This window comes from Tinamus guttatus, unplaced genomic scaffold, assembly GCF_059628265.1.
Source record: "Tinamus guttatus ecotype Peru unplaced genomic scaffold, ASM5962826v1 Tinamus_guttatus_pri_ptg001272l, whole genome shotgun sequence".
NCBI classification, from domain to species: Eukaryota; Metazoa; Chordata; class Aves; order Tinamiformes; family Tinamidae; genus Tinamus; species Tinamus guttatus.
Window position 1 is genome coordinate 278,395 of NW_028289806.1, and position 11,071 is coordinate 289,465.

The 11,071-nt window shown below is 55.5% G+C and overlaps 1 protein-coding gene across 1 annotated transcript; it reads right to left on the reverse strand.

The window, feature by feature from the left end:
- Positions 1-4,889: 4,889 nt before the first annotated feature.
- Positions 4,890-7,380, reverse strand: GUCA1A (guanylate cyclase activator 1A). The gene is made up of 4 exons (XM_010216853.2): positions 7,115-7,380; positions 5,708-5,857; positions 5,201-5,291; positions 4,890-5,050 (listed from the first exon to the last, which is right to left on the reverse strand). The coding sequence occupies exons 1-4, from the start codon at positions 7,310-7,312 to the stop codon at positions 4,890-4,892; spliced, it is 600 nt and encodes a 199-aa protein (XP_010215155.1). The 5' UTR covers positions 7,313-7,380.
- Positions 7,381-11,071: the final 3,691 nt, after the last annotated feature.

Below are 11,071 nucleotides of genomic sequence, written 5' to 3' on the forward strand. Positions count from 1 at the left end.
GGTAGGGGGCGGGTAGCAGCTTTCAGATTTACTCCAATCTCAGCATCCACACAAAGACTTCCAGAGATTCAAGAGGGCATATCTGAATCTCATGCTGCGTACAGCAAGGACTGCTGGTACCCAGAGACATTGTTGGTCCATGAATAAGTCCTTTTATGTACACAACACCCTGTTTGCCAGCTCCGGCTTTTGGTTACACCCTAAGGAACAAACTTTTTGTGGTTTCCTGCAATGGTTTCCTGGGAGTGTTTTGTATTCCAGTGAGAGAAGGGATCAGGCAGGGAGAATTCCTCGTGGTGTGGTACCATTTTCAGTGCAGACTGGTTTCTCTTGGCCTCTATTGTTGCTGCCTACAGTGATGTGAATGCATCTATCCAGAAACATCCACAGAAGTGCTCTGATGGCAGACTCTACATTCAGGAAATCCATTACAGTTCATAGTGTGGGCATACAATTGATTCTGGTAGGTTATATTATTTTTAACAAAACTAATGAACACCAACATAACACTTCATAAAGATCAGAAGGATAGCCAGGACTTTGTACAGAGCTGAGGAAAACATAATGTACAGGCTGGGCAGGTGCAATGATAACGTGAATCTCATGCGTGGAGCACACTTTGCTACTTGTACCATTTTCTGTGAGGTTCTATGGGGCTGGGAAAGTGGCTTTTCAAACACTGCAGTGACAGAAGTGGTACCTCTTCCTGGCAGCTGTGTGGATGAGGCTTGAGGAGCTGTGGTGCTGCCTCCTCCTGAGCCCTGCTCCTTGCTGGATGCTTGTCTGGGGGCAGCTCTGTGCCCCGTGGGGCAGCCCTGAGCTGCCGCAGGCCTCAGGACTTGCCCTGGACCAGAAGTTGGGTGTCAGGAGAAGCGGAGGGGAGCAGAATCTTGCCTGGGAATCTTTGCTTGAGCCCTGCCTGGTCAGCAGGAGCAGCAGGATGGCACGAGTGACACCCAGTCCAGCTAACGGGGTAGCACAGTGGTTTTACACTGTGCCTGCTGATCCAGCCTCGGACTGCAGATAGAGTTTGTACAGCCTATGGGATGAGCTTTGCCATTCTTATGGCTAACACATATATGTGTGTGTGTAAATATGTGGAAAGAGGATTGGAACTGAATCAAAACATTGGTTCAGTCTTACTGGATTTATTGGATTTTTTTGCAAGAAAAAATGAGGAGAATTACATGTCTTTTGATCTGTTTTATTTATTAATATATTAATATTTTTTCCCCCACAAGAAAATTGGTCAAAATCCAAGCACGGAAAAAATTGCAGTTCCTTTTATTTTTTTTCTTTTTGGCCTTTAAGTATGACAGTGGTGTGTGTGTGTATATATATTTAACTTACTTATTGGTAGCCATGTCAATTTAGCAGATTTTTGGATTCAGAAATATTCAGGATATATTTGGAATAAGACAGCACTAGAGTTCAAAGGCATATGCCTTTGACCAGCTGCAAACCTGAAGGAATTTCACTCCTGATTTCCATGAGGACCCTAAAGAAAAGATTTGCATTATGAAACTCATGGACAAATTACCCAGATTCTGGGATATCACCAACATAACACGTCTGGCTTTTGCTTCTCACACAGATCTTAATGTGAAGTGCATATTTACTTATAGTTACATATACTGCAGTTTTACTTAAATGCTGTATTTTATTTTATTTTTATTCCCATCACCTAGCAAGGTCAGACTGCTGGGGAGGCATCCCCCCAGGAGCTGGGGAGTGCAGGGCATCCTCACCCCGAGCCCTTGGACTTGGGGTTTTGTGACATTTCAATTGAATAAAGATTTGTTATTTATTAAAATTTTATTTTGAACCTGTTTTCTACTTGGAATGAGTCAAAGGCCTGTGTAAGCAGCTGAATGTCTGACCAAGGAGGTCTTTGGGCATGACCTGATCAGTTGAGCAGGTGAGTTGAGCGTAACAGCTAACCTGGTGAGCCAGCCCAGGGCAGCAGGGCCCTGCTGCCGCAGGTCACAATTGCAAACAGGCTCTTGTTCCCATTTCCATGCGATCCCCGTGTGTAATAAGATTTTCTGAATGGAGTTAGAAATAGCTGCTGCACATAAGGGGACCTGGCAGTGCTGTGATCAAATGGTCCCTGTTCTGGCCTTGCTGGGATGCAAGAACCACCCACAAAAGGCTGCAGAGTTCAGGGCTGGCAGAAGAGCCTCACCTCTGCGCTAGGCAGTCCAGGAGCAGTCGTGGGCTACACAAGGGATAAATATTTCTAAGAGGGGAGCTGGCATAACCCTGTGGAAAATCTTCTCACTCTTATCAATCGTGTAATCTTTTGTTGAAAAATCAGAGTGCTTATTCTTCTTTTTAAGTCTGTAAGTACTAAACACTTTGATCTCCCAAACTCAGCTCAACATTCACATCCAGTTATTGATGTCAGATGTTGCATAATCCATTTTCCAGACTTACAGCTGAGCTGGAATTGGATTTGCCTGATCGGATTTCTTTTTGGTCTAAATTGGGGCATGCAATGGCTCAGAAAAGCAAATGCTATCTGCTTTTCTGGGCTTACCATCATCCGGTCTGATTTTTGCTGTCCCTGAAGTTGCATAGGGCTGAAGGTGGGATAATCAGGTTTGAAAGCTGGAAGTGGTGCTGTGGCTGTCTGGAAGGCACCAGGACGGAGGAGAGGTCGTGTCCCAGCGTTGCTGATGGGCACGTCCCCAGGGATGCTCCTGAGCCTGGATCCAGCAGAGCAGTAATAACCAGGCTGTGCAGCGAAGGGCTGGGAGCAGGATGGGGCTTGCGTGGGGCTGCGCTTGGCTGTGCTCTCTATCTGCCCTTTTGGCCACGAGGATGTTCACAGTGGCTCCCTGGGGTTCGGAGCAGGGATTTCCGCGGAGGCTGCAGCGTTCCCCGAGCACCCGCATGCGGCGCCGACTCCCCAGGGCTGGGAAGGGCCCCAGTTTCTGCAGCCCTCTGCGCTGCCCCGCTCCGTTTCTCTGCCCTTTGGTCCTCGCACCAGCGTGCGGGTGGAGGTCTTTTCTGCACTCTGACATCAGCAGCTCTCTCTAGTCACAGGTCTCGTGTTTTAGAAGCCCCTGGAGCGCCGGCGGCCGCCCCGGGGCCGCGCTGCCCGGCCCGCTGCGCTGGCGCCCAGGAGGTGGCACGGTTGCCTTTCCGAGCAGCGAAACCCGGCCCTTGGCCGCGCGCCTGCTCCCGCCCCGCCGCCTCTCGCCCGGCTCTGTGTCCAAGTAAATAAGTTCTACCTCAGTTAGGGCAAAGAAAGCACAATGTTACTTCTTAATTGCTTTTCATTTGGTTTCTTAGATGCTGAGAAAGCAGCATCTGAATGAGATGCTGAGGTCTGAAGATGCCTCCAGACACCCGGTTAGTCTGAGGCTGCCCTTCCAGAGCTTCCCATGAGCCGAAATTTGGGAATGCCACCAGGCCTGACCTGGAAGGAGTTTGCCCAGGAAGCCCATGCTCAGCTCAGCCCCCTCCTAAGCTCTGCTTTAGGGATGAAGTCGGCGCTGTAACGGTCCTTGGTGGGGAGCCGCTTTGTGCTGAGCACCCGGCAGCGACTCTTGGCGCAGGCTGCTCGCCCTGCACCGAGTGCATGAACGGCAGGGCTGGGCGGCCCTCCTGCGTATTTCCCTCTTGGGGGCTTTTGCCTCTCCTGTGGCCGTGCGGGGACAGCGTGTGACCCGGGATGGGGCTGTTGGGGAGGGTGAATGTGTGAGCAAAGAGCTGCAGGGACACAGGAGGCAGGTTGGTTAAACCAAGCGCCATGCAAACAGTGCTGGGAAGGGCGGGCAACCAGACCTCAAACGTGCAAGGAGCTGGGAGCAAAGTCTCGTCTACCCAGGGACCTGGCAAACCGGGCCCTCCCGTCTCTCCTGCTGCTCCTGCAAAGGAGCGATGAGAATGAAGCCCTGGAGAGGTAATCCACCCTGCTGGGAACAGCTGCATTGACTGAGAAAAGAGAAAAAAGCACAACCTCAAATACTCTTGTAAAACATCCTTTATTAGTTCGCTATAAGATCAGAAGTACAAAAGCTGATGGGAAAAAAAGTGACCATAAGTTGCTGGCAGCCCTCGCTGGGCAGCAAGTCCCCACGCGGGGCCAGAGACGCTCCGTGGTCCCGCGGCGCCCAGCGCTCCCGGGGCCGGAGCCGGCGCCGCGGGGCCAAGATGCCCGGGGAACCAGCGCTCAGAAATGTGCAGGTGATAAGACATGCAGGGACATCCCTGCAAGCGCATGCAAAACTGCTCCCTTTCAAGTCCCTGCTGCTGCAGCCCTTTCCCGGAGGAACCGACCACTTAACTGGTTCAGACAGCAGTTTTAAAAAAGGCACCATTTAATGTTTCTAATGCTTTAAAAGAAAGCAGAGAAAACCACTGCGCTCTCCCTGCTTCTTTCTTATAGCTCACAGATGTTTTTATCTCTATCATCATTAAAGACTGTTTATATAATAGCAATAAAGCAAGGAATGAGTGGCCAGAATTACTGCTCTCATTTTCTTGTTGGGAAAATATTGGGCATGCTCTGGGAATACGTGCAGAAGGAGCAGGTTGGGCTCTGGTTTCGGGGTTTTGCACGTCTGCCTTCGGGACCGTCTCTGTGCGCGAGTCCCCGGCCCCCCGCGCTGTTCCCCTCGGCAGAGCCTGCACCCTCTGCACCCCGGCTCCTCCTCGGGGCTCTCGTCCCTCGTCCCTGCCCTCGCAGGGCCTGGATGGGGTCCGCGTGCGCCGGCCCCGGGAGCGATGCCCCTGGAGATCGTGGAGGCCACGATCCTGCGCTAGCGGGATGCTCTTCCGCCTCATCCCGCCGGGGCCGGGGCAGCTCCCGTGTCCAGAACCTGTCTCTTCTTAGTGATGTTAGGGGAGGAAGCGGAGCGGATGCGCGTGGTCCCAGGAGCCTACTCGGCAGCCGCCGCCTCCTGCTCGGCGCTCTGCGGGTTCTTGCCGTCGTTCTGGATCAGCTGGACGATGTGGGTCAGGTCCAGGCTGCGCGTGAGGATGTCGAGCAGCACCTCGTCCTTCTGCACGCCCTCCATGAACTCCTCCAGCGAGAGCTCGCCTGCGAGAGGGCACGGAAAGGGACGGGAACACGCGGGTTATGGACGGGGACGGCAGCACAGGGCAGCTGCAGGTCTCGGTATCAAACCGTGCCAAGCCGTTGAGGCTGACGTGCTCCCACCCTGTGCCACTGCCATCCGTGGTCACTCACCATCGCCGTTGATATCGATCTTATCAAACACCATGTTGGTGAACTCCTCGGCTGTCATCGTCTCGTTACACCGGTTGATAGCACGGATAGCCTGGAGGAAAAGGGCACAGAGAAAAACCAGTGAACGTGATGTATACATTTATATAGAATATGAATTCGAGCACCTAAGTGATGGATGTGGCATTGGAGGCCAAGCTTTCCTGCAAGCAGTTAGCTTCAGAAAGGAATAAAGCAGCCCTTTTTAAAAATTGGAGATTAAAACCTCTTAAAAAGGCAATAAAGGCATTAAAAGATTAAGTGGCCTATTGAGATCATTCAGAAGTCATTCAGCTCTGAAAATCCGTAGCTTAAATTCAAACGCTTATGTCAACCTGGATTTAAGGGGATGTAATCGAACAATCTGCAATGGGAAAGGAAGGGGCTGGTCGTGCCGGGGCAGGAAGGGCAGCGGTGCCCGGCCCGGCTGCGCAGTCACCGCTGCCACCACGTCGAGCCGGGCCCGCCCACCTTGATGATATTGAGCAGCTCTCCCCTGTCGATGCAGCCGTTGCCGTCCACGTCGTAGAGCTTGAAGTACCACCTCAGCTTCTGGTCCACCTTCCCTTTCAGCACCAGGCTCAGGGCGGCCACGTACTCCATGAAATCGATGTAGCCGTCCTGGAAAGAGAAGGGTGGAAACCGGATTAGGCTGGAAGCGAATGATTTTCCCTGTCACCCACGGAAGACTTTAGCCCGTGGAGGCACCGGGCATGAGGCCTCTCCACACACCCCGATAAAGCCGACACGTCCCGGAGCGGGAGCTCCCAATCCCCCCAGCCCGGCCTTGCCGCGTCTCCGGCTGTGCTGGCAGCGCCACGCGGGTCTTCGGGGCAAAACAGCCCGAGTTTGGTCACCGAAAGGGCCCCCCACCCCGCAGGGCCCATTGCAGCAAAGATCATCCGCTTTATCCCCAGATTAGGTATAAATAGCTGCTGAGCCCTGCGTGCAGCCGGGATCTCCTGTGCCGGGCGCTCATCCGCGCGGGCAGCAAGCCCGGGCAAAGCCTTAGGCACAGACACCCGCGGGATTTAGGGCCTGAACTGTGTTATTTTTAGTGGCAATTAAGCCCTTGTCTCATTCAGGCTTGTTTGGCAAAATTTACCCTTTACTGTTAACCCAGAAGGAAGCAGACATTTGCTCAGTGAATTTTCCTCGCTGTGGCTTGGCACCTGTGCTCTGTGTACTTGGGCACCGGTACCCGTCGTTTTATCTCGTATTAAGCACGTGGCCACCCACCAAGCAGGACATGCAGCGCGGCCTGGCCCTGGCGCTGCCGCGGAGCCCGCGCAGCGAGCGGAGAGCCCGGCCGGGCCCGCGCGGGGCCCAGCGCGAGCACCGAGCCCGTAACACACTTGTAATTAAAAATAACAGGAAACCAAGCGGCACCTGCCCGCTTGGGCGCTTGCTTCCTCCTTACCGCCATCCTGACACCCGGCATGGAGAGATTAAAGGACCCTTTGTGTTAAGGGGATATCAGCTCCAGACTATCAGATAAAAACCTACAGTAATTTAAAGGGAAACACTATTTCTCTGTTTCCTGCCCTGTGGGAGCCAGCTGCGGGCGCCCTGACACACACTGCACACACAGAAATGTCCTGGACTTGCCTCTCTATCAGTTTTAAAACTTTATAGCTGTTCTACATGAAAAGATAGAGCAAACACTACCTGTTGCTGAAGAGTCTGCAGACAAAGAATTTTGGCTGATTATGGTTTTAGACCAATTTTTCACAGTAAGTAACTAGCAATACAGTTTAGGAGGCAATGGAGGATCAGGCCATGTCTATTTAGATACATATTTCTAGACCCAAGTAGGACACCGCAACCCCAGAGCACATGCAATGCAGGGGCAGACCCGGCGGGAAGGGCAATATTTACCTTATTGAAGTCAAACGTCTCAAACATTTGTTCAACGTATTTGTTCGCTGCTGGACTCAGGTTTTTCAAGCCAAAGAACTGTTTGAACTCGTAGAGGGTGAGCTGGCCCGAGGGACACTCCGTCATGAACTTCTTGTACCACTGGTGGCATTCGGTGGCGCTCAGCTCTTCCACTGCTTTCCCATCCATGTTCCCCATTTCCACGCAGGGCGCTGGTCACTTCTTGTCAAAACAGGAGATTCTGAGGGCGTTTTCTGCAACTTGGGGACTTTTTTTTGTTTGTTTGTTTGGTTAATCTATGCCTTGCCTTTAAAGTCCAGGTTTCCCCAGCGTTGCAGGGATATGGGAAGAAACCAAGGCAGCCGGTGCAGAGCTGTCCTGTGTCAGTGCTGGGGGTGACAGGCACAAAAGATGCTTCTCCCAAGGCAAATTTAAAAGCACAAACCCTTTCAGATGAGGCCCTGACGCTTAAGTACTCAGCAAATCCCTTGTCCGCCAATGGGGAATGGGATGGTGATGGGCTCCCGCCAGGGCATCAAGTTCAAGGATAAAATAGGGAAGGAGGTAAAATGGGAAAGCGTGACAGATTATGGCCCCGGGCGGGATTAGGAGGGTGGCTTTTCTCCATGGCACCGTAAGCTCCTAATCCACCTCGCTGATGGTTCTGCTTGTCGCCGCGTGGGCAGAAACTTCTGCGCTAAAATCAGACCACAAAGGAAGAACATGCAGAGGTCCCTGTCCTGCTGGTGTCCTTTGGGTCTTAGTCACATTCTGGCGAAGTTCCCCCTGTGAATACGCAGGAAAGCAGTGAAGTCTGGGCAGGGGGATTAAAAGAGCACGTCCTAAGAAAGGGGCATGGGCCAGATCCTGCAGCGATGCTGGAATCGGTGCAGCTGGGTCTCTACCAGCGGGGAGCCTGTGCCGCAGCACTCCTAGGTTTAGATCTCACAAGGTTAAGAAAAGCAGCACGGCTTTGTGTGTGGCAGAGCTTGGTATTGCTTCTGCAAGGAAGCTAGGCACAACTCTGCTAAAACAGGTGGCATCGGTCAAGTCGTGGAGGCAGGATCCGCTGCAGGAGCTTTGCTGGGCTCTGCGGGCGCTGCGTTTGCTGGCACCAGCAGCATGGAGAGGCCCGGCCGCCCGCAGCGTCTCGGAGCACGGGGCACCCGGTGCTCAGGAGCTCCATTTCACCTCTCCTGCCGCCTGCCACACCGGGACATTTTGGGGATATCTTGTCCTAAAGCACAGAAAGGGTTTGCAATAGTTAGGCATGCAGTAACAGAAGAAAGGTTGTGCACTAAAGGTGGGCACCAGGTCAGCAGGAGCGGCAGGACTCCAGCAGCGCCTGCGCCTCTCCAGAGCAGGCAACGCAATGGGTGAATTTCAGCCCCCATTCCTGCCACCACTTTCCAGCACCACAATGTGCTGTGAACACAAATGTGTTTTCTGTTCCTTATGAACAGCACTTTGCCTGTGTCTGCAAAAGCCTCCTGAAAGCAGATGCTCTTTGATTTCTCTTGGCCAAACCTAAGCTCAAGCAAAAGAGCTGCAGAAACCACCCAGGTTTGACTTGGCCCCACTTCTGGCTGGGTTTTTGCAACCAAACGGGCTCGGGATGTTTCTTTGCTGCACCCAGTGACGTGACCAAACCACCCCGCACGCTCATTGCTGGCCCTAACACAGGCGTGAAGACGAGAAGCCCAGGTCAGCGCAGCTGCCGGTTTCATTGCTCGGGGTTTATTGCTGCCGTGGGCGGTTTCGCGCCCCGCACAGCTCTCCATTTCACCAGGTTGGCGCTGGGCACGTCCATCACCTTCCTGGTGTGGTCGGTGTCGCGGCGGTAGCGGTAGCCGCACGTGGCCTTCTGGGCGGTGTAGAAGGGGCTGTAGGAGTTGGGGCAGCTGGGCTGGTAGAACAGGAACTGGATGGCGGGCGGCGCGCGGCCGTCGGGGCATGCGACCACCGGCACCAGCAGCGAGGCCAGGGGCTGCCGGCCCTGCCGGAGGCTCCCCGGGGGACCCGGCAGCTCCTGCGACGCTTGGGCTTCCCCCGGCCCCTGGGGGCTCTCGCCGTCTGTGCCAGGAACCTCTGACGGTGCCGGTCTGGCCACCTGCAAAGCAAAGAAGTTGGCCAAATACAGTGCAATTGCCCCCAAACTTCATCCCCTCAGTCACCGCTTGGAGCCAGGCACAAGTGCTACCCCGAGGTCCTTCGTCACGTCTTGTTCTGTGCTTGGCCCATTGCAGTCCTGCTCCCAGCCCCTCAAGCACAGCGCAAATAGCAGCAGCACTCGCTCCTCCAAAGCCTCTGCCACGTCCTCGCCCAAACGCAGCCCTGGGAATGGGAAGGAGCTGCCCCCGCTGCTCCTGGCGTGGCTCTGAGCGGCCTGGTGGGAGCAGCTTCTCCTCGTCCCCCAGCCCTGCGCCAGAGACAAATCCCTCCAGCAGCCACGGGCACCCTGTCCTGCCCACGCGGCTGCACGAGGACCCGCGGGACGCGGCGTACGGAGGCCACGCGACACGCGGCTCTGACGCGCTCCCCGGCGCTGCGCGGCGGCTGCGCTCGCCTGGAAAGGCATTTTTCCGTGGTTACCTAACCATGACTCAGTTATCTTGTTTTCATTGATGATGGTGCCTCTGCGCCTTAGGATTACTAATGGAAACTGGCGCTTCCCCAGCAATTATCCGATTTACTCTTGGGTGCCCTAAATAAACTCGCTGCTGCCTTGCTTTATTTTTAACCATGTAAAGAGGTTTCCTGTTTTCCATGATGCTCTGGCTTATTCATGGCTCTATTTCTGTTCTCTCTATCTGTCTCCTAAACCTCTTACGAGGGGGACACCGTGGAGCTGGTTATAGAAACCTCCCAAAGCCTCGGAGGGAAATGACCACAAGGCCCCAGTTTAGCTCCTGCTGCTCCCCGTCCCCAGACACGCTCGGTGCCGGGTGCTCACGAGGCCCCGTCGCAGGAGCTCCTTGTCCCGCTGGAACCCCGCGGCTGCTCAGCAGCAGGGCCGGTCTCTGTGCCCGGGGCTCACGCGGCGTTTGCAGGGCTCGGGCCCCGTCTCGGCTGCTCTGCGGCGGCGCCGCGGCCCGCGGCAGCACGCGGTCCTGCCCGGGGGCGAGAGCAGCAGCTCCTGCCCTGCGGGGCTGGGCTTTGCGGCTGGGGCTGCCACCAGCCGTGGAAGCGCCGTGGGAGTCTGCACCGCGTCTCCCTCCAAGCATATCCCTCCTCTAGGGCCTCTTCTTTAATTTGGGGACCTCTGACACAGGTTTCTTTAATGGGCCAGTCCCGGAGGCTACAAACGAGCCCTTACAAAACAAACCAGGCGAGGATTTCTTATCGCCTTCGGCAGCAAGGCCGTTTCACTGCCTCAAGGACACTTCAGATGTCCCAGCAAACGCGAGCCCAGCTTCTCCACGAGGGAGCAGCGGTGGGCCTGGCCCCTGCCCGTCCCGTCCCGGCGGTCGCAGCGGCTCTGCTCGCACGGGTTTGCTCGGCCGTGGCCGTGTCGGCAGCGGAGGGCCGAGGGGCGCCGGGCGCTGGCCCGGGGGACGCTCCGGAGGCGCTCGGCTCCAACGCCCCGGGCGCCCGCCCCCGCGGCCGGCCCGGCGGGGAAGCACCAGCTCAGCGCCCGCGGCGCTAATGCGGCGCCGAGCGCAGCCAGGAGCCCCACGTAATCCGCTCGCGCGTCAATCCCTCACGGGGAAACCCCACGGGGGGGCCCAGCACCATCCTCGTCGCTCAGGGAAGCCCGCAGGGTCACACGTCCCCCTTGGATTAAGCATCCCATGGCGAGAGGACCTGCGCTCCTGGGGGCTCCCACCTGCGAGGGCATCCTGCCGGCGGCTGCTGGCAGGGACATGGGGATGCAGGGACACAGGGACGCCCTTTGTGACACCATGGCGTCACCCGGGTGGCAGTGCCCAGGGAAATGGGGCGACCCGCAGCGCCTGC